This window comes from Chenopodium quinoa, unplaced genomic scaffold (assembly GCF_001683475.1).
Source record: "Chenopodium quinoa cultivar QQ74 unplaced genomic scaffold, ASM168347v1, whole genome shotgun sequence".
NCBI classification, from domain to species: Eukaryota; Viridiplantae; Streptophyta; class Magnoliopsida; order Caryophyllales; family Amaranthaceae; genus Chenopodium; species Chenopodium quinoa.
The window spans coordinates 1,429,886-1,453,682 of record NW_018743391.1 but is presented as its reverse complement, the minus strand read 5'-3'; the positions used below and the strand labels follow the sequence as shown (position 1 = coordinate 1,453,682).

Below are 23,797 nucleotides of genomic sequence, written 5' to 3'. Positions count from 1 at the left end.
GAATCGCAATGAAAACACGTTGAAATCAATGAAATGTATTGGGCAAAGACACGCTAGCACATCCCTACACAAGGGAACGCGGCTTGGACCGTCCTTTTTAAACTTTCAGCACGACACATCATAAGGGCACAACATGTAGATCGTGGGTCGGGCTTGGTCCAGTTAACCCCAAAATATGTGGATTAGGCATAGGCACGATGTTAACCACTTGTCCACCTTAGCCAGTATCTTCAAGCGATATGACTTCTCTTAAATAAAGACGATTTTTTATTTGGAACAAATTTACTCATTAATAAATTAATATATTTGATTATTTATAATTAGGGTCAAACTATTGCATTGACAAGTGTATCAAGTTTGACTATGTTAACTGTTATGTAACAGACGGAGTAATTACAATGATTACTGCATTTGATACTTATAGAAATTAAACAAGGACTGATTAAGGAGTAGCTAAATGTTGGGCCCGTATTATCATACGACCCATTGCATCTAGGGCACCAATCCAAGGCCAATAAGTCAGCAAGAATATGCAAAACGGCCTGATTGAAATAAACAAGGAAAGCAGCATCAAGCATATCAATCAAGAAGATACTTGCCAAAGATACATCTACAGAGCAGGAAACAAGATAAATCAAGAAGATCTTATGCACTTCAAGGATATTCTGAATATATTTGTAAACCCTAGAGATCCCTAGATATAAATAAGAAGAATTAGACATTTTAACAGTCATGTACGTTCGCATATACATAAATATAAACAACTTGCTCTAATTTTATCTACGGAACTGCGTCCCTACTGAACAAGGAGGCCTATCCTTACTCAGTATTGTATCTCTAAACTCATCTTCTTTTTATAAGTGAATGTTTACTGCTTACTTATTGATTACTTATTGATTTATTATCGTTCTTAGTTATTTCTTATGCTATTGGTAGAATGATTGTTATTACCCCTCAAACCTAGCAAATTCTTAGATACCCTTATTGAGATTTGCCTAAACAATTTGGCGCCCACCGTGGGGCTGATAATCAATTAACCTACCAATTCGCCAAAAACCAAGACAAACACCATGATTGGGCAACCAGTACCTTTTACTATTGCCGAAATTAATGAAGGAATGAACGCATTCCGCCAAACTTTAGACCAGCAGAAAAGCCAAATCGAAACGCTGCTGGCTCAAAAGGTTCAAACTGAAGCCAAACTCACCAGCCTTACCAAACAAAATGAAGCCCTTTGCAGCCAAATACAATCAGTTGCATCTAAAACCATTAACACCAGAAAGAACACTGAAAGTATAGCCATGCAGCTCGACTTGTCCGGAACCTTTCACACCCCTAACAGGGAAAAAGGATCTAACAACAGGGAAAAAAACCCTGGATCTAGACTCTTTGGATGCAGGAACCCCCAAGAAGGACAATCAAGAAAGAGCCAAAGAGGGAAAAGTAGAAAAGATGGTCAAGGAATACCTCAAGACAATCGAGGCCAAAATAGCCAAAATCCCTGGAATGCCGAAACCCATGGAAGAAGAGGCAGCAGATGGCTATATAGAATCCCCATTCTCAGAAGTGATCGCCATGGTAGAGGTCCCAAAGAGGTTCAGTACGCCCAATATGACTATGTATGATGGAACAACAGACCCCGACGAGCATGTATCCCTTTACAAACAGAAGATGATGACAAGCTCAATCCCTAGAGACATCAGAGAGGCTATCATGTGTAAAGGCTTTGGAGCCACACTATCAGGTCCAGCTCTAACTTGGTTCATTAATTTAGATAATGGGACTATTCGATCTTTTGCAGGAATGGTGAACCTATTCAAGGTCCAATTCGCTAGCAGTAGAAAAATAGAAAAGCAATCTTCAGATCTGTACCGCGTTGTGCAGAGATATGGTGAATCCTTGAGAGATTATCTTAACAGGTTCAACAGGGAGAAGATCGGAATACATAAGTGTGATGCTCCCACAATAATCGAAGCGTTCAGAAGAGGATTGCTAGACCATAGTGAGCTCTACAAGGAATTGACTAAGTATCCCTGTACAACCTTTGAAGATGTGCAAGCCAAAGCTATGGCTCAAGTCAGATTTGAGGAAGATGCATATGCAAGAAAGACTCCTGAGCCAGATCGCCAGTCAAGAAGGAACAACAATTTTCCCAGAAGGGATCATCGATTCAAGCCATATCAGCGTTCCCGCTTTGATGAGGGAACAGTCAATGCAGTCGAAGAAGAATTTTCTGATTGGAGGGAAGATCCTGAGCTCCCACCTAAGTTACATGAGTATTGCTTTAAAGGCAACCCTGCAGGAGTAATTAGGACCCTAAATAAGATGGGAGATACTGTGCAGTGGCCCAGGAAGAGTGACAGGCCTGGAGAGAAGAAAGATCCGTCCAGATGGTGTGATTTTCATTCAGATATCGGTCACACTACTGATGAATGTGTCGCGCTCAGAAAGGAAGTGGCGTACGTGCTAAAGAAGGGCTACCTCAAAGAGCTCCTCAAGATAAATCTAAAGCTTCTGGGAGAGAAAGAGAATCTAAACAAGGAGGTCCTCCTCCTCCACCTCCAATTGTCAAAACCATCTGTTTCATATCAGGAGGGTTAGAAGTATGTGGCTTGACGTATTCTGCAGCAAAGCGGCATGCAAAGGAGAGTAATAAGGATCAACTTGACAAGAGGGAGAAATCCAAAATAGACATTCCCATCATGTTCGAAGAAAGCGATGTAGTAGAAGGCCACCATAACGGCCTAGTGATTTCACTCCCAGTTGGAAATTGCATGATCAAGCGAATTCTAGTTGACAATGGAAGTTCTGCAAACATCATCATGCTTGACACTCTGAAACATATGAACATAGACGAAAAGAGCATCGTCAACAAGTCAACAATGCTAGTGGAATTCAGTGGGGAAACCAAGAAGACAAGTGGAGAGATTACATTGGCCACGTACGCAAAAGGAATCAACCTACAGGTCAAGTTCCTAGTAATTGACACTCTATCTTCGTACAATATGATCTTAGGCAGACCTTGGATACATGAGATAAAGGCCATCCCCTCTACATACCATCAAGTCATTAAGTTTCCTACTAGATGGGGTATTCAAGAAATCAGAGGAGATCCTAAGGAAGCAAAGGAATGTTACAAGATCGCACTAAAAGCAACATCTTCATAAAAGAGTTCAGCATAGCAATCAGAGGGTCAGCTGGGCCAAGAAAAGTTAAGCATAGCAGAGGAACAAGAAGCTATAGAAGTCCAGTTGAACCCCAAACATCCAGACCAAAAGGTCAGAATAGGATCAGAACTGAAGTCAGAACTCAGACAACAAATATATAACTTCTTAGAAGAAGAAAAAGATGTATTCGCTTGGACCCATGAAGACATGAAAGGCATCTCTCCAGACGTAATTACTCACAAGTTGAATGTAGATCCACTACATTCACCAGTAAAGCAGAAGAGAAGGAAATTTGCGCCAGAAAGGAACAAGATTATTAATGAAGAAATCCAGAAACTATTGAAGACAGGAAAAATCAGAGAAGTAAAGTACCCAGAATGGCTTCACTAGTGGAAAAAAGGTTATCCGTAACAGGCAAAAAGGGCTCATCCGTAACGGGCAGCGTCCGTTACGTATGCAGCCGTTACGGATAGCCATTATTATTCGTAACGGGCACTGTCCGTTACAAATAACTACTTATTCGTAACGGGCGTTTCCAGTGCCCGTTCCGAATAATGGGTTATTCGTAACGGGCGGTTCAGGTGCCCGTTACAAATAACCCGTTATTTGTAACGGGCATTTATTTTGCCCGTTACGAATAACTTGTTATTTGTAACGGGCAATTATACTGCCCGTTACGAATAACTCGTTATTCGTAACAGACATTAAATATGCCCGTTACGAATACTGTTTGATGCAATTAAAAAAAAATCCAGCACATGCTGGATCATTTTATCAAATAGTGAGATTTTTTTTTTCACAAGTATAATACACAGATAATTTTTTTATTACACAAGTATAATACACAGATAATTTTTTTTTACACAAGTAAATTATACATTTAATATACAATAAGCAAAAATATATTCATTATCACTTCAAAATATATCAACTTGCTCATAATGTCGCAATTTTACATCTTAAGACTAAGACTAATAAAAGAGCAAAAACAAATCATAATTTAATAAAACAAGTTTTATCCCAACATTTGTGGTTTGATATTATATGCTCCACCTTCAATAAGCTCCCTTGTGTAGATATTATATGCTCCACCTTCAATAATTTCAACAAACCAAAATTAACATAATTGAAAAAAATAATAATATCAAAATTAAAATATAATTGAATCAGCCCGTAAAAATAAATATAAAAACTAAAAAAATAATTGAATCAGCCCGTTAAAAAAAATGAACCAGTGTTTATTTCTGGGAAAATTGAAAAGACTTACTTGAATACCAGAGCAATCCATGAGTTTTTCATCAGACAATTTAAGAACATCATTGTAAATGTATCGTCTTGCCTATAAATAAATTTAAAATAAAAAAAAAAATCAGCAATTTAATTCAAAAACAGAGAAAATTGAATAAAAAAAAAGAGGAAATCCAACCAATAAATAAAAAAAAAATAAATCAAAATTAGGGTTGAACAAGAAAAAACAAAAACCTAATCAAAGCTAAACTTTACTAAAACCAAGACTAATTTTCATCAAATAAAATTAACAATTTACTCATAGAAGAGCAAAGAACAAGCTTTAATTCGACAAAAATAAAAAAAAAATAAAAAAAAAATTAAAAAAATAGTTTAAAGAAAGGAGATGAAATTTGATTATACCTGAGAAACAAACGCGGCGAGAAAAGAGAGAAGAAATCACGAAGAGAGGTCAGAATTGGGGAATTGAACGAAGACCCACCTAATAAAATGGCCAGAAATGAGCAATCCCTTTTTACACTTACCTAGATTTACACTTACCCAGAAATGAGCGATCCCTTTTTACACTTACCCAGAAATGAGCGATCCCTTTTTACATCAGAGAAGCAAACAGACATAATTATTCAAAAGAAAAACTATAGATCTACAACTTAGGAACGAGAAATCCACGCAAAAAGAAAGAACACCAATGCCGTACACTTACCATCGCCACCGCTTTACACTTACCCATATTTACACCCACGAAGCCAACCGACCACCACGAACACAACTCTTCTGACCCGTGACACCCACCTTAAAAATCAAGAAAGTTAGATCCACAAACTATTCACCAACAGAAATAATAAACGCTTCTTCGCTGTAAATCCGTCTGCAAATCGTGGAATTCCATAATCAAAAACCCCAAATTCATCAAAATTCACCTCAATCAAACCCTAACCTCCGACTCTGATCGTCATCTCCTTATTTCAATCGATTCCCAATCTCTTTTCTGCTCTTCCGAGCTCAAAATCAACCATAACTTCATCTCTTTCTCGAATTCTCGGAGCTCAACCACGCTCTTCAAAAAAAAAAAAAGAAAAAAAACAAATTGGTTCCTGCAACGGCATCGTTTGCATCTCCGAGTTCCCAAACAACAATATATTCTTATACAATCCTCTCACAAATTCACACCGTAAGCTTCCTTCAAAACAAATTTCAATCCCAGAATGTTATATTTTTGTGTCTGGGTTTGGGTATGACGTCAAGAATGACGATTACAAGGTTTGAGGAGAAAGGACTGATAATTATAACACCGTACTAAAGGTCAAGTGTATAGTTTATAGTTTGAAGGATAATTCATGGAGATGTATAGAAAGTGTTCAAAACTATTCGTTTGGTGAGTGTTGTTACCTTGATTAGAGAAGTAGAGAGATTGAGTGAGCAAGAGAGAGAGAGAGAGAAGAGAGAGACAGAGAGAGAGAGAGAATGAGTGGAAATGATAAAGGAGAGAGGATATAGAGGGGGGAGGGCAATAATGTAGGTTGACGGCTGCAAATCGAGAAACCCTAATAATAATAACTAATGGGCTATGGGCTCATTTGGACTAATTTATTTGTAACGGGCACTATGTGTCTGTTACGAATAATATAGTATTCGTAACGGGCAAAATAGTGTCCGTTACGAATACTTATTTATTCGTAACGGGCACTAATTTGTCCGTTACAAATACATACGTATTCGTAACGGACACTATTTTGCCCGTTACGAATAAATAAGTATTCGTAACGGACACTACTTTTCCTGTTACGAATAAATAAGTATTCGTAACGGACACTACTTTGCCCGTTACGAATATCTTAGTTGTAACGGGCAAAGCTTTGCCCATTACAAATAGCCTGTTACAAATGAGATTTTTTCCACTAGTGCTTGCTAATGTAGTAGTAGTCAGAAAGAAGAACGGAAAATGGCGCATCTGTATAGACTTCACAGATATCAACAAGGCATGCCCAAAAGACCCGTTCCCTCTACCTCATATCGATGCCAGATGCCATGGTAGACGCTACAGCAGGGCATGAGTTACTGTCCTTCATGGACGCGTATAGTGGTTACAATCAGATCCTCATGCACAAGGACGACCAGGAGAAAACCGCTTCCATTACTAGCCAAGGAATATATTGCTATAAAGTAATGCCTTTTGGATTGAAGAATGCAGGAGCAACATATCAAAGGTTGGTGAACAAAATGTTTGAAGAGCAAATAGGAAATACAATAGAAGTCTACATAGACGACATGGTAGTAAAGTCCAAAAAGGTGGAAGATCACGTCAGAGACCTTAGAGAAGCATTCGACATCCTGAAGCAGTACGGTATGAAGTTGAACCCCACAAAATGCACATTTGGGGTACAGTCAGGAAAGTTCCTGGGATACATGGTTACCCAAAGAGGAATAGAAGCCAGCCCAGACCAAGTCAAAGCCATCCTAGACCTAGAGCGACCAAAGTCGAAGAAGGAAGTACACAGCTTAACAGGGAAGATCGCAGCATTGAATAGGTTCATTTCAAAGTCCTCAGACAAGAACATAGCCTTTTACGAAGTATTGAAGAAGAATAAGGAATTCAAATGGGAACAGGAGCACGACGAAGCATTTCAGAAGCTGAAAGAATACTTGGCCAACCCATTGATTCTTTCTAAGCCCAAGGAAGGAGAGCCACTCCAGCTATACCTCGCAGTGTCTGAAAGGACGATCAGCAGTCCTCACAAGAGAAGAAGACAAGGAGAAATTCCCAATCTATTACGTAAGCAAAACCCTACTCAGTGCGAAAACAAGGTATGCGTCACTAGAGAAGATCATTTTAGCCTTAGTTACTGCTTCAGTGAAGCTACGCCCGTACTTTGAAAGCCATTCCATACGAGTACGCACCAACTACCCCATAAAAACTATCATGAGAAAGCCAGAAATGTCAGGAAGGATGGAGAAATGGGCCCTACATTTGAGCAGGTACGATATACAGTACGAGCCCAGAACAGCAATCAAATCACAAGCCTTGGCAGACTTCGTAGCAGACTTCAGCCCAACCCTTGAGGAAGAAGCGCAAAAAGAAGTATTGGCACTACAGGAACCAAAAGCTACACAAAAGTGGATACTCCACACAGATGGCGCAGCAAACATACGAGGAGTAGGACTAGGAATAGTACTAACATCACCCCAAGGAGACAAGATAGCATAAGCAATAAGGTGCAACTTCAAAGCCACCAATAATGAAGCTGAATACGAAGCGCTGATCACAGGATTAACCGTCGCAAAGGACATGAAGATACAACATCTAGAGGTAATTTCAGACTCCTTACTCATGGTAAATCAAGTCAACGGAGAGTACGCAGCAAAGGATGCCAGGATGGTAGCCTACCTGGAAGTCACAAAGAGGCTCATTAAAGAGTTCAAGGAATTCAAGATAGATCAAGTACCCAGAAACTTGAACACTGAAGCAGACGCACTAGCAAACTTGGGATCAAACATCAACCCAGAAGAATTTGGAGCTATCCCCCTAGTGCACGTACTTTCTCCAGCCATAGGAAAAGAATCGACTGTGAGCGTCTACAAAGTTCAAGAAAACCCTACAGAGAAAGAAATCAACAGTTGGACAGCATCACTGAAAGAGTACCTCCTGGACACGACGAAACCAACAGGGAAAGTAGCAGCTCAAGCACTTGCTCAAAAAGCCTCCAAGTATTGCCTTATCAGCAACGTACTCTTCAAGAAATCTGCATCAGGCCCCTTCTTACGATGCCTAGAAGTAAAGGAAGCCCAACAAGTTTTATAGTCTTTACACAGCGGAGAGTGTGGAAATCATTCTAGAGGAAGGAATTTAGCCAACAGAGCACTTAGAATGGGATACTACTGGCCCAGCATGAGAAAGGATGCAGCAAAATTCGCCAAGAAGTGCCTAGCATGCAAGAAGCACGCACCCTTGACGCATAGGCCATCAGAAAAGCTACATCCAACACTGACACCTTGGCCATTCATGAAGTGGGGAATGGATATAGTAAAGCTCCCTCCATCATCAGGACAAAGAGTATACTTCTTAGCAATGACAGACTATTTTTCAAAATGGATCGAAGCAGAAGCATACAAGGAAATCAAGGATAAGCACGTCATATCGTTTATAAAAAGAAACATCCTAAGCAGATTCGGGGTACCAGCAGAGATCATCACAGACAATGGATCCCAGTTCATCAGCAATAAGACCACAAAGTTCTGTAAGGAATGGAACATCTCCCTCATTACATCCACACCTAGGTACCCACAGGCAAATGGACATGCAGAATCAAGCAATAAAGTCCTCATAGGTAACATGAAGAAAAGGCTAGAAGGTGCAAAAGGGAAATGGGCAGACGAGCTACCCAACATACTATGGGCAGACAGGACAACCCCAAAAGGCGCTACAGGCCACACCCCATTCTCGTTGGTGTACGGATGTGAAGCAGTGATCCCAACAGAGGTAGAAGTCCCCACAGCAAGATATGGGTTAATGACAGAAGAAAGGAATCAAGCAGAGCTAATTCACAACCTAGACACAGTGGAAGAACTTGGAGAAGACGCAAGAATGAGAATGGCAGCATATCACCAAGAAGTTGAAAGATCCTTCAACAAGAATGTCAGAACAAGAGTCTTCAAGTTGGGAGATTGGGTTCTCAGGAAGGTATACGAAAATACCAGAGAAGTGAACGCAGGGAAATTAGCACCCAACTGGGAGGGACCTTACGAGATCATTAAGGTAGTAGGCAATGGAGCCTACAGACTCAGAAATGCAGAAGGAAAAGAGGTACAACAAAGCTGGAATGCAGCACACTTAAAGCTATATCATTTCTGAGGAGCGAAGGTACATAGTTATCATTTCAATTTTATTTATTTTTTTAAAAAAAAAACAAAAAAAAAAGGAAAAACACAAAAAGCTCCAACAGCTAAAATCAGCACGAAAGGTACTCCTCTTTACTCACACTTTGTCAATTCAATTTATGATCATTACGAGTACTGACTTTGGCATTGGAGGGCCGTTGGGGAAACCCACGGCCACCCCTCACATTATTCTGTTTTGCAAGGAACAACACCTACACTGCTAGGCAAAAGCGCAACAAGTCATCACAGAGCAAAGGTTATCCATCCTTGCAAGGAGTAAATCAAGTAAGAAGGTCATCGTAAAACTGTCCCCGCAGAACAAGCAAACACATGTAAGCAACACTACATTCATATTACAATTGTAATACAACTGTAATACAACTGCAATACAACTGCAATGCGACCATAAGACAGCAATGATACAATAAGAAACATAAATACAGATCAACATAGCAAAAGAGGCAGAATTACTTAGTTGCAAAGCAACAAAACAAACAAATTATCCAGCTACAAAAGTGTAGCACAAAGACAAAATAAAAAAAAAATTATCCAACTGCACTAAGGCAGTAAAAACAAACATCCTTCAAAGTTAACAATTTTTTTTAAGGTGACACAGCACCATTGAAACTAATTCTCATCCATGTTATCAGCAGGGACCACTTCCTCAGCAACAGGCTTTGTACTCTCCGGGACATCCCTGACCTCGGCGTTGTGAGGAGAATTTACTTCCTCATCAGCATAGCTCAGCAACAATGTGCCAGGAGCAGCAGTCCCTGCAGGAAATGCAACCTCAAAAGCAGCCTTGTCAGCATCATAATCCCAGGCCTCATGTTTTCCTTGCTGAAACTCCTCCATCATTTCCAGATGAGCTTTCCCAAAGTAATACGCTGCAGCATCAACAGCCTCGTTTCCAGCCTCCTTCAAGGTCCTCTTCAGCCCATCACGTTCAGCAATGCATTCCCTATGCCTAGCACGTTCAGCCTTCAGAGCATCAGTAGCAGCCTTGTACTTGTTAGAAAGAGCATCACGCTCCTTCTTCATAGCCTCATACACTCGAGTAAACTCTGACACCTTACCCAGTACACCCAAACAAGACTGAAGGCTCTGCAGAATATGGAATCAAATAAGAGATGCGCAATCCGATATAGCCATGTTTATTAAATTTTTGTTGTTTTTTTTCGGAGTATACCATACCTGGAAAGACAGCACAGCAGCCTCTTGAGAAAGGTCAGCGAAAGTCTGCGAGGACTGGCGATCTTTGAAGGACGGAAACAGCAAGGCATCCACATGGAGCCAGGGAATCAAAAGAGAAATCAGCAGCATCAACATCAATAGGTACCCCCAACTTCCTCTTAAGGCCAGTACGAGGTGGAGGTGGAGGAGGACCGCTCTTTGGAGCTACCGTGTTGAGAGGAACATCCTCAGTAGTTTGAGGAGAAGAGCGATGTTTAAGGCAACCCAAGAGAGAGGATGAGCTGAGAAGGTCATGAGACCTTAGTGACCTCGAAGTATCTACAAGGAACATGGCAGAATTCAAAAACGCATACAACAAGGAACATGACAAATGCATACAACAAGGAACATGACAAACGCATACAACAAGGAACACGACAAACATACTCAGCAAAATACATAACCACCTCAGAAAGGACAAACAAATTAAGAACCAAGTAAATCATTAACAAAGGCGAAACAAATTTGCAACAGGACACAGCTACAGGGAACAACACAATAAAAATCACAAGCACATCAGAAAAAAGAAGAACATACCTTGAGACATAGTCGGGGCAACTTTCTGCTCGGAATCAGAATCGTCCAAGGACTTGATCTGGATAACCGCTTCTGATTGCGTCAACTTGATGAAAGATCTCTCGTCTGCACCCAACTCGTACAACTTGTTTATCAGGGACGGAGACTGAGAACGCTGCTTCAATTTACTCACTGCAACCATCAAGCAAATAAGCTCAAATCAACAAAGAAGGAGAGCAAAACACAAGAAAATGAGAAAACAAAATACCTTCGGCCTCAACAGTGTCAATCAAAAAGTCACAATCACCACCCAACGAATCAATCCTCACAAAGAAGAACTTGTGATACCACTTTTTTGTCAAACGCCTTCTCCAAATCAGTCACCAAAGGACCAACACCATCCTTCAAACGAAGACCAATCCGACCCTTACCACTGGTCCTAATAGTATAAGGGTAACACAAATCCCTCACATCAAGTTCTAAACCCAATTTCGCACTCAGGAAGTCCAAAATTCTCAAAACCCTCCAAGTTTGGGGCAATAACTGACAAGGTGAAACCCTAACCCTAGAGAGAAATTGTCGAACAAGAGGAGAAAAAAGGAAGGTATGCCCAATTGCAAAGGGGTACTCAAAGAAGCACACCCAACCAGGGGCGGTCCAGTCAGCCCTCTCCCTAGAGGATGGGATTTTCACCACAACCCCATCAGGGAATCGCGCAACAGCAGCGATGCTCTAAACTTCTTCTTTCGTTATGGTGGAAGGATAAACATCCTTAGCAGGGAATATGTTCTACGCTATCAAAGACGACTTTTTCACACCCTCATCCACCCCAGCAAACACCAATTTTACATGACCACCCATCGCAAAACAAAAAGAAAGCAACGAAGTAAAGAAACAGAGGAAACAGAGAAGAGAGAGAAAATACCTAGTGAAAACTGAAAATTGGGGCAAAGCAATGAAGTGATTAGACAAGAGCCTGCACACTCAATAAATACCAAAAAAGAAATAAACCGCCATGAACGGTTATGGAGGAAGTTGCCTTAAAACTACTATCACGTTTCCTATTTTGCTAACCGTTGAAATAATTTCTGAAAAATTCAAAATCCTTCCAACGGCTTTTTAAGTAATTTTCACTTCCAAATACTTGAAAATAAAAATTAGGGGCAATTGTTGGGCCCGTATTATCATACGACCCATTGCATCTAGGGCACCAATCCAAGGCCAATAAGTCAGCAAGAATATGCAAAACGGCTTGATTGAAATAAACAAGGAAAGCAGCATCAAGCATATCAATCAAGAAGATACTTGCCAAAGATACATCTACAGAGCAGGAAACAAGATAAATCAAGAAGATCTTATGCACTTCAAGGATATTCTGAATATATTTGTAAACCCTAGAGATCCCTAGATATAAATAAGAAGAATTAGACATTTTAACAGTCATGTACGTTCGCATATACATAAATATAAACAATTTGCTCTAATTTTATCTACGGAATTGCGTCCCTACTGAACAAGGAGGCCTATCCTTACTCAGTATTGTATCTCTAAACTCATCTTCTTTTTATAAGTGAATGTTTACTGCTTACTTATTGATTTATTATCGTTCTTAGTTATTTCTTATGTTATTGGTAGAATGATTGTTATTACCCCTCAAACCTAGCAAATTCTTAGATACCCTTATTGAGATTTGCCTAAACACTAAAGATTTAAGATTAGGAATAGCTAAAGATAAAGTCAAGAAGTCGAGAGAGCTGGCTTGGTAGATTCTAGTCATTCTAGAGTATTCAAATTGAGGATGTGTATTCAGTAATCTTGTGGCATGGTTTTACACTTTGCTATGTATTTCTGAATGAGTAGGTTTCATGGAACTCCACTCAAAATTAACAAGATCGTAATTTTTTTTTTTTTTTTAATTATATAGATCGTAATTCAAGTTAAATACGAGCAATAGTGTAAAATTAGATTTTGTGACGTACATACTTGTGCAAATTCTGAAAGTAAACTTCTTTTTATTTTTCAATTACTATACCTTTATAAAACACAATTTTGATTTTAATTACCTTTACAAACTTTTTTAAAAAATTATTTAATTTTATTTTACTATCTTTAAACCGCCAAACTTTTTGAAAAATTTTCAGTTATTTTACTACCTTTACAAGTGCTAATTTTTAAGAGCATTTAATAATGTGTATGTAGTATGTTTATTTAATATATACTTTTATAATATAACTAGTTTTTGTGTCCCGTGCGATGCCCAGGTTGTTTATGAAGTCTATTTAAATCTAACCAACGTGGCGCGACACTCAAATTTTATTTTATCGAAAATAAAACTTTAACTAAACAATTTTATCCTAAAATTCTATTCAAAATAGAATTATAAACTAACTTTTTTATCTTATGAAGTCAATTTGAACCTATCCAACGTGGCGCGACACTTGGCGAAAAGTTAGAACGCCAAGTGTCGCTGCCTCGTGACCTGGCTAAAAGTTTAGCTTTATATATTAGTTATATGATATTATTTTGAATGCAATATTAAACCATAATTGACTATTTGCCTAGATGGTTAAACAATAACATTACTTTAAAGAGGTCAAGGGTTCAAACCATTTCGTCCATATATTTTTTTTTAATATGAGTAATCCCTACAAGTAACCCCAGACCAAACCAGTAACACCTAACCAAAACTAGTAAGTCCATACAAGTAACCCCAGAATACACAATACAAGTAATACCTATAAGTAACACCCTGACTAGAACCAGTAACACCCTAAAAGTAACCCCAGAATACAAGTAGCCTACAAGTAACACTCTACCAGTAATCCCTGCCGCACCATGTGTTACTTGTAGAGCTGTCAATTCGGGTAAACGGGTCGGGTCAACTCGAGTTGGTTCAATACGGGTTAATGTCGTAACCTAAACGGGTCGGGTTCGAGGTGGGTCATGCTTGAGTCGGGTCACGTCGGATCATACATCTTACCGGGTTTGGATCGGGTTTGGGTCGGTTAATAAAAAATCGGGTTACATTCGGGTCGGGTGAATAATAGGTCAGGTTAAATTCGGTTTTTTTACGAGTTAAAACAAGTTATGGTCGTTCTCGGGTATGAGTCGGGTTCGATTCAAGTCAATTATTTGCGGGTTATAATCAGGTCGGTTCATTCTCGGGTTCGAGTTGGGTTCGGTTCAAGTCAATAATTTGCGGGTTATAAACAAGTCGGGTCATTCTCGGTTTCATGTCAGGTTCGATTTAAGTCAATAATTTACAAGTTATAATCAGGTCGGGCATTTCCAATCTGGTCATTCTCGGGTTCGAGTTGGGTTCGGTTCAAGTCAATAATTTGCGGGTTATAAACAAGTCGGGTCATTCTCGGTTTCATGTCAGGTTCGATTTAAGTCAATAATTTACAAGTTATAATCAGGTCGGGCATTTCCAATCTGGTCATTCTCGGGTTCAAGTCGGCAAGTCAATAATTTGCGGGCTATAACCATGTCGGGTCATTATCGGGTTGAATTTTGGGTCGGGTTAGTAATAGGTCAGGTAAAATTTGGGTCGTGTCAATAACAAGTCAAGTTGAATTTGGGTCGGGTCAATAACCAGTCGGGTTGATTTTGGGTTGGGTTTGTAACAGGTCGAGTTGAATTTCGAGTCGGGTTAGTAACATGTCGGATTAAATTCAGGTCGGGTAGGAACAGGTCGGGTTGAATTTAGGTCGGGTAAAATTCGGGTTTTGACGGGTTAAAACGGGTTTGGGTCAATTTCAGTTCAGGTCGGGTTCGGTTCAGGTCAATAATTTACGGGTTACAGTTGGGTCGGGTCATCTCTAGGTCGGTTCATGTTCGGGTTCGGGTCTCAAATACTCTGGTAAACTCGGGTCTAGGGCTGGTTTCAGTTCGGGTCACCATTTTTTCGGGTTCAGACGGGTCGATTAATAATCGGATTTGGGTCGGGTCAGCTTTTGACAACTTTAGTTACTTGTAGGTGTTACTTGTATTTTGAGGTTACTTATATAGGTTACTTATAGGTGTTACTTGTATTCTGAGTAACCCTTACAAATAACCCCAGACCAAACCCACATACCAAACCAGTAACATCTGACCAAAACCAGTATGACCATACAAGTAACCCCAAAATACAAGTAACACCTACAAGTAGGGATGGAAATGGATCGGGTGGAGCTCCACCCGCATCTATCCGTTTTACCCGATCCATCCGTCACCCGCATAATACATCACCCGAAATCTATCCATCCACCATCCGCGGGTGAAACGGATGGGCCGGGTGGTAAACGGGTGGGTGAATAAAAATTAATTTTATATAAAAAAAACTTGAGAAAACTATTTTGATCCTTTAATATTAAAATAATTGTGATATGTCAAATATTAATATAAAAAATAAAATATAATCGTACCATACAACTTCTAATATGCAAATATTATATATGTATCAGATATTTATATATTTTTTTTAAATAAGAATATTTATAATACTAAACGGATGGATAGATGGGTGACGGATGGGATTAACCACCACCCGAATCCGACCCGATCCATCACCCGATTCACCCGTCACCCGCCTCTCATCCATATAAACCGGGTTTTTCACCCGTTTAATAAAGCGGATGGACCGGGTGGTCGGATCATCCGTTGGATATTTCCACCCTTACCTACAAGTAACACCCTGACCAAAACCAATAACACCCTACAGGTAACCCCTGCGACACCATGTGGTCAGCTACATACAAAAAATTGTATTTAATATAGTTGAGAGTCTTGAGACAACATTAAGTATTGTTGGTAGTGTGGATGATGTGGCATATTGAAGAATTGAGTAATGACGTGGCGTAATAAAGAGTTGAGTGAGTGACATGACATACTGAGGGGGTCTACGTGGATTAGAGACTTTTTAGGAGCGCCTTTTAATATATTAGTATCGATAGATGACTACTTCCATGATTTTAGTTTAATTGCAATAATTTGACTTTTGTCATATGTATAGTTTATTACTCATACTACCTCCGTTTCATATTATTTGCAACGATTAGACATTTTTTCTCTCAACTTTATGTCAAATCGTTGCAAATAATTTAAAACGGAGGTAGTGTATAATGTCAAATTTTATCATGTAAAGTATCGTTAAATTAATGTTATTGCTTATTTTCATAATTAATATCGACTTTATATAAGTTAATTAATATTTTAGTTACATATATATATCAACGATTAAGGGTATTTAATTTTATCTTATTGTATCTTATTCCAGACAAAATAAGTTTACACAAGATAAGTTCAAACCAAATGAATAGAAAAAAATAAGCTATGACAAAATAAGTTTAAATAAAAGAAGTTCAAACAAAACTTTCAGAAAATTTCTGACAATGTATACTTCGTATTATTTTAGATAAGTTCAAACAAATCCAAAATATTATAGGTTCACACAAATTCATATACAAGTATGAAAATATAAGGCTATGTCCATTCTCTTCCACTTATATTTGCTTTTTTTTCACCAAATTGATGGATTTTTTTAAAGTATCTTTGCAGAACTGAAACTATTTATACTGAAATTATATTATTTTTACCGATTCTCTGTTAGATTTGTTTTTAACGTTATTCTTGATTTTTATTGATTAAAACTTATTAATTTTCACTTAAAGTTGTTTTCACTAAATTAAAATTAATTAACTGAACTTTGATTAATTAGTTTTAATAAATAATACTCATAAGGTGAAGAGAATATGGCCTAAATTCAGATAAGACACTATGAAGTACTCCGAATAAGTTTTGATAACATAATTTTAGAGAAAAATCTGATGAATTAAACATAGCCTAAATTTGTGTAATGGGCTATAGTACCCTAATTAAAATATTGCAAATATTCTAACACAAAAGGAAGTAAAGAAAAATCTGATGAATTAAACGTAGCCTAAATTTGTGTGATGGGCTATAGTACCCTAGTTAAAATATTGCAAATATTCTAACACAAAAGGAAGTAAAGGTTCTAATTAAGAACATAAAATCCAACTGACTAAATTAAAGCTTATTGTTTAGGTTAGCATTTATTAATTTAACTAGTGCACAATGTTTCGTTTACAACTTAATTAAAAAGTAGTGGATAAAGCGGTACATATGTCAAAGTAGCTCTAGCATATACCATATACGGTGTAAGGTCCTGTTCTATTCACCTTAAAAAAATAATATTAAGTAAAAATAATTTCAGTTCAGTAAAAATAATTTTAGTTCAGTAAAATTAATTTCAGTTCAGTAAAAATAATTTCAGTTCAGTAAAAATAAGTTCAGTTCAGTAAAATTCAATTTTCTTAAAGAAGAATTATAATAGAAAATCAGTAAAAATAATTTCAGTTAACTAAAAATAATTTAAGTTCAGTAAAAATAATTTAAGTTCAGTAAAAATAATTTCAGTTCAGCAAAATTAAGGTGAAGAGAACAGGAAGTCAGATAAGAGAAATTCCTCAAATAACTCAAATAATTTTCATAAGGTTTAATTGTAGATGCATATACATGATAAATATGAGGTGGGAAACGATGTCACATGTCTTAATACAAGCTAGTAATGCATACAACATATTCTTTATTAGAGTTTGAATTTCACCATATATATATACTTTTTTTTTTCTCTTCTTTTTTCTATTGTTGTGATTACTTTTTTTTTTTGGAAGAATATTGTTGAGATTACTTCATTACCCAATAGTGGGAATCAATTCAATGTTATCACTTTATAATACTTTATCTCTCTTTATTCCATTTCCTTTGTAAATAGGGCTTCTTAATGACTATTTTTCTTACCTTATTATAAAAAATTACAAGTGTGACAATGTTGTGTGCTAAATTGAATTTGTCAGACATAATAATATGTATATATTATTTGTACACATTAGCCTTGTAATATATTAGGGTATTGTGTATAAATCCTAGTATGCAAATATGCGATGCATATATAGATTATATACTAATATTGCTGAATAGAAGCCTCCAAGGAGAATTATCTTATCTTACAGAATTAGTTTGTAAATAAAATGATATGTGTATTAAGACATGGAGGTAGTATTTGAAGTCAAGAGATAAGATATTATTTAGTTTGATGCCACATTACTGATTTTTCTCAAGTATATATGAAGATACAGACTACTGCACTCAATATACACTTTTAAATACATTACGAAAGTACATATACCTTTTTTTTTCTAAATAAATTCTTTGTATGATAACTAATTTAATTCAATCATAAATAAGCACCATTTCGATTGAAGTGTTATTATCGTAAAGTAAGTTTTTAATACATGTCAAATTAAAGAAATAGCTAATTTGTTTCTTTAATTGAAAGTGATTCCAATATATAGATATATATTTATTTTTTTTAAAAAAAAAACATATTATGGCAGGATAGTTAACAATGAAAGTCCCTTTTAATTTATTTAATTGCTTGCACTTTAGATACATACAAGCTAAATCATAATAAACCATTCTTAATGCGTATTGTTAGATAGATGCATGTGTAAAGCTTTTGACTTAGCTTCAAATACTCTATGTTATATTTGACCCGATATCATAGGAATATACTACTTGTATTAATTAAGTCATGCAACATTCACGGCCGTATACATCTATAAAAGCACTTGTTTTGTTTAGTATTTGGATATAACTCAACAAATTCAACCCTCCCATACTATAGCAATGGCTCCATCCAAGATCTTTTATCTCGGGTGCTTAGTTTTGGTGTTGGCCATCGCGGTAGAGGCAGCAAGTACTCCTCCAGGAATTGCTAAAAATCCTTCAAGAGCATCATGTAACAAAAAAGAGTACAAGATGTGCTATAACCTAGAGCATGTTTGCCCTAAATTTTGTCCTGATAGTTGTGAAGTTGATTGTGCATCTTGCAAGCCTATTTGTTCTTCTACTCCATCAAGTGATGAGCATAGATCATCTTCTGGATCATCATCTTCTTCATCATCTTCATCCTCATCCTCATCATCATCTGCATCTTCGGCTGCAGCTGCTGCTGCTGCCGCCGCTGCATCATCATCAGCCTCTTCATCAGCTTCCTCTGCTGCTTCATCTGCCTCTTCATCAGCTTCCTCTGCTGCCTCATCAGCTGCCGGAGGATCCTCTTCATCTTCTTCCTCCCCCTCATCATCAGGAGGATCACCACAAAACTCTCATCATTCGTCCTCTCACAATTCATCATCTACCCCATCAAACTATTACCCAACACCTTCAACACCATCTCCTAAGCCATCAACCCCACCTACTCCAAAACCATCAACTCCAACAAAACCATCTCCTTCTACCCCTAATACTCCAACTACTCCTTCAACACCTTCATCTCTTCCTACTTCTAATGTCGACTCTAGAAAGAGAGCTAAGTGTAGAAACAAGAACTATGGACAATGTTATAATCAAGTACATGTCTGCCCAGCTAACTGCCCTACTTCATGTCAAGTTGATTGTGTCACTTGCAAGCCCGTTTGTAGTAAGTCTTACTTTTTATATACATTTTACTAAAATTGTTACACTTAACTTTACGTACCTAGCCTTTTGCGATAACATTTTAATCTTTGAGTAAATATTGTCACTCTTACAAACTACGAATTTTTATCACACTAGGTCCTTCTTTTGAAGTGTATCATCGGTGTAAAAGTAAAATATCAAAATGTTTTAATTTTCAGTGATACATACTTCGTAATTTATAATATATATTATAAATCATCAAGGTTAATGTGCATTAAAAACTGTGAAAAAAATGACAATTTATTTTTAGTAAAATGAAGATAGTATTGCTTGTAGTAATTTGGTAAATACATATTGGCACAATTAACACAAAATTTTAAATTAAAACTCATATATAATGTTACATACATTACTATTGTCCTTAATTAGTATCAAATATCAAATATTAAATTAGTTTTCAATTGAGAATTCAAGTTTAATTAGAATGGCCACTAATTCTTTGGTTTTCTATGTTATAGATTGTGATTATCCAGGAGCAGTATGTCAAGACCCTCGATTCATAGGAGGAGATGGTATCACCTTCTACTTCCACGGCAAGAAGGATCAACAATTTTGCCTTGTGAGCGACCCCAACCTCCACATCAACGCACACTTCATAGGAAAAAGAAATGAAAACATGGGTCGCGATTTTACTTGGGTTCAATCCATTGGAATCATGTTTGATAACCACCGTCTCTTCTTAGGTGCAAGGAAAACCTCTACATGGGACGATGCCATTGACCGCCTTTCATTAGACTTTGATGGAGAACAAATATTCCTAGAAGAAACCCTAGGGTCTCAATGGTCATCCACTTCTATGCCACAAGTTACAATAACTAGGGCAAGTGAAACAAATGACATTGTCGTCGAAATCCAAGGTAAACTCAAGATCACGGCTAAGGTTGTACCTATTACCGATGAAGAGTCTAGGGTACACAACTATGGAATTACTAACGAGGATCGGTTTGCTCATCTTGATCTCGGGTTTAAGTTTTACTCTTTGACCGGAAAGGTTGATGGTGTTCTAGGAAAAACTTATAGGGATGATTATGTGAGCCGAGTGAATATGAGAGCATCCATGCCGGTTATGGGAGGCGAAAGAGAGTTCGCAAGTAGTAGCATTTTTGCCACGGATTGTTTGGCTTCGAGGTTCGTTGGTAGTCAAGAAGAGACTTCATTGGAGACCATGGATCTTGCTAGCATGAATTGTGCTAGTGGGATGAATGGGCGTGGTGTAGTTTGCAAGAGGTAATTATTAACTTAAAATGTATTCATTTCATGAATATTTATAAGTAAAACTTTTATTTACTTATACAAATCAATAAAATTTATACACAAGGTTGAAAGCCTTAAAGATTATTCAATTTTTTATATGTATTTTTGTATTATTTGTAATAAGAATCTTCAATTTGCATTGTAAGATGGCTATACAAGTATAATGAAACACTATTTTTAAGTTTTACCTTGATGACTCTTCTAATCCTTTTTAATTGTCTTTTGTGTATTTTTTCGCAATTTTAATGCACACATATTTAAACATCAATATGCATCTTTAACTATTATATGCATTACATGTAATGTTTCTTAAAAAAAATGATAAATCTAACAAGATCTCATATATAGTACTCATAAATTTTTTTCTTATATTTATAAAAGAATCTGCTGGATTGTAACTCTACTTGATCAAATTGAAGATTTCAACTTAAACAAAGATGACTATGTATGTTGTTTGTAGATCTTGACAATTAAAAGCATTAATCAACAATTTATTTCTCAAGATAATGCATGTCATCCACGATGAGTTCTTAGATCGAGGTGATAAACAAATCATATAAAAAGACTTAAAACATGTCAATTATAATCCGCAATTATAATGGATATACAACAATTATGATACACACAAAGTTGACATGTTTGTGTGTTGACAGGGTAAAGTCGTATCCCCTAATCAAAAGTAAATACCTAAATCCTCTAACTAAACTAGATAGGGAAGTAGGGTCGATCTCCACAGGGAAACAAATCTTTTTACTCCTAATTAATTATTATAATCTAAATTATCTAAGTAACCAATATTTATGTTTGAGTATGAAACTAAACTACAAAGAATAGGAATAGGGAGAAAACAATATATAAAAGGATTTAGGGCATAGGTTCACCAATAAATAATACTCTAGGGTAAAACATAGTAATCAATCATTGACATTGCATAAATAACATGATTAACAGGCTCTTGCAATTTACTAGATCTAAGTTCTTATTGAAAATAGCCTTTAATATCAAATTAACATCTACTCGATTCATCAATTTAATATTGCTATACTTTTACAAGCCGCAATTGTAAAACATTAAAACAATTCAATAGGAAATTATCATGCAATACCAATAATCAATAATAGTCACTCATCAATGCATCAATTAACCAGATTGTAAAGGGCTCTCGCTACGTATTATAATCACACAATTAATTTACCGGTATTAAATCTCATCTCTCGAATCTTGACTTAACCATTTATAAATTAACTTGCCTATTGAAACTAGACCTAAACATTAATTCTCATCTCTCGATTCTTGAATCAATATTGTCAAACTCATGCATAAAAGATAGGCCTAATCTAGTCACAGAGCATTAAATCAATCAATAGGAAATTAATCTAGCATTGATAATCAACAACAATAATTTACCCCTTCATATTATTTATTCCCCTAGAAATAAAACTACTCACAAATCATCATGACTAAACTAATCAAATAAATAGATAAAAGCATAATCAAGGGAGTAAATAAAATAACTGAAATTAAAGGGGAAGAAATTGTTACCAAAAAGTAATCTGGAATTAATGGAAGAATTAAGGAAAAAAGTTTAGAGAAAGAATTCTAAGAGAATAATTAAGAGAGTAAAGAAAGTCTAAGGAGAAGAAGAAGAGATAGAGATACTAAAATCGTATTACGAAGGAGTATTTATACTCCGTACAAAATCCTAAATTAAAACAAATTAAAACTACGTTAAACATCTCCTAAGAAATACACGCACCCGATCGGGCGAGGCACCGCCCGATCGGGCGCGCCTTCGGGCGCCAGCCTTTGCTTCTCTCGCCCGGCCGGGCGCGCCTCCGGGTGCCAGCCTTTTCGGCCGGGCGGCTCTCTTGGGCCACTATTTGGACTACGATTGGGCTTCAATTCTTCGGGCCAATCTGGGTTTCCTCTTTGGGTCTTGAGTAGTCGGTCCAAATGCCCCGATATCACCTATACCGAGCCCTTAATCACCGGTTCGATGGCTCTAACCGGCCCTGGGCTATAAAATCTGGTCGTGTTTCTCCAATGCTCGTGATTGCTCCAAAATATCTTGGGAAAATACTCCAAAAGCATAAATCCCTGCAAAAGTCAACCAAATCTACGAAAACACTAGAAAACCCCAATTAGTAATAAAAGTGGCTCTAAAGAGCCAAAAACACTATTAATTATAACCAAGGGACGGGGGTGAAATACTATATAAAATAGACACATCAAACTCCCCCAAGCCAAACCTTTGCTTGTCCCTAAGCAAAGATCTCATCAATGAATCAATAAATATAATTCACCCCAAAAAGTAAAAATCAAGCACAAACGATTCATGATAAATCAAATAAACATGCTTCAGAGTCAACCAATCAAATCCATCTAATTACCAATCTTCCCTAACAATTGCCAAACAGAGCAAACCACAAGAGCATATAGAATTCAAGACTAGTGCTCACGCACTCAACTCTCATTTTCATGGCGAGTAAAAGATGTAGTCGATCACTCTCCATCCAACCCCTTTATGTGAACAATGCCCTCCCAACTCACACTCTCGTGTGTATAAAAACAATATACGCTCGATACTACTAGTCGACTCGAAATATGTCAAATCATAACTTGCATTGATAAACAACACTTTCACATTCATACAACTCTATGCACAAAGGTCAGAAGGTCTTTAAAGCTTGTAATGTAAGGCTAGGGTAAAGGGTAGGAATCATTTGGGAACAAGTGAGAGTAAAGCTATGCTTAAGGGAGCAAATCCTAATAAAGCCCATGATCAAAATAAATAGTGATCATACATCTCCTACATAACCAACTCTAACATCAACCAAATATACTCCAATCATAATAAATAGACCCAACTCTTACAATTTCACTCATAAAATATAATAATGAAGAAGTAGAGTGAATAAACAAACTTTATTTTCAAAACTTGAATTTTTTTCCATTGAGGCTCTATTTTTTTTCTTTTG

General features: G+C 37.0%; 2 protein-coding genes and 1 long non-coding RNA gene across 3 annotated transcripts; 2 read left to right on the top strand and 1 right to left on the bottom strand.

Annotated features, from left to right (window-relative positions):
- Window positions 1-1,070: 1,070 nt before the first annotated feature.
- LOC110738578 lies at window positions 1,071-3,167 on the top strand. Its single transcript, XM_021918974.1, has 3 exons — window positions 1,071-1,293; window positions 1,343-2,337; window positions 2,448-3,167. Exons 1-3 carry the CDS (start codon window positions 1,071-1,073, stop codon window positions 3,165-3,167), a joined length of 1,938 nt encoding a protein of 645 aa, XP_021774666.1.
- Window positions 3,168-4,053: 886 nt separating this feature from the next.
- On the bottom strand, window positions 4,054-6,023 carry LOC110738674. The gene is made up of 3 exons (XR_002514647.1): window positions 4,940-6,023; window positions 4,435-4,506; window positions 4,054-4,259 (listed from the first exon to the last, which is right to left on the bottom strand). It is a non-coding gene; the product is annotated as an uncharacterized LOC110738674 (long non-coding RNA).
- A 12,690-nt stretch (window positions 6,024-18,713) lies between these two features.
- Window positions 18,714-20,983, top strand: LOC110738537. Its single transcript, XM_021918941.1, has 2 exons — window positions 18,714-19,527; window positions 20,024-20,983. Exons 1-2 carry the CDS (start codon window positions 18,732-18,734, stop codon window positions 20,794-20,796), a joined length of 1,569 nt encoding a protein of 522 aa, XP_021774633.1. The 5' UTR covers window positions 18,714-18,731; the 3' UTR covers window positions 20,797-20,983.
- Window positions 20,984-23,797: the final 2,814 nt, after the last annotated feature.

Excerpts from the sequence above, each read along its gene's own strand:
- LOC110738537 (XM_021918941.1), top strand. The coding sequence starts at position 18,732 with ATGGCTCCATCCAAGATCTTTTATCTCGGGTGCTTAGTTTTGGTGTTG. Across the intron at positions 19,528-20,023 it reads CACTTGCAAGCCCGTTTGTA|ATTGTGATTATCCAGGAGCA; the intron begins GTAAGTCTTACT and ends TCTATGTTATAG.
- LOC110738578 (XM_021918974.1), top strand. The coding sequence starts at position 1,071 with ATGATTGGGCAACCAGTACCTTTTACTATTGCCGAAATTAATGAAGGA. Across the intron at positions 1,294-1,342 it reads CACCAGAAAGAACACTGAAA|GGAAAAAGGATCTAACAACA; the intron begins GTATAGCCATGC and ends CACCCCTAACAG. Across the intron at positions 2,338-2,447 it reads TAAATAAGATGGGAGATACT|AAAGGAAGTGGCGTACGTGC; the intron begins GTGCAGTGGCCC and ends TGTCGCGCTCAG.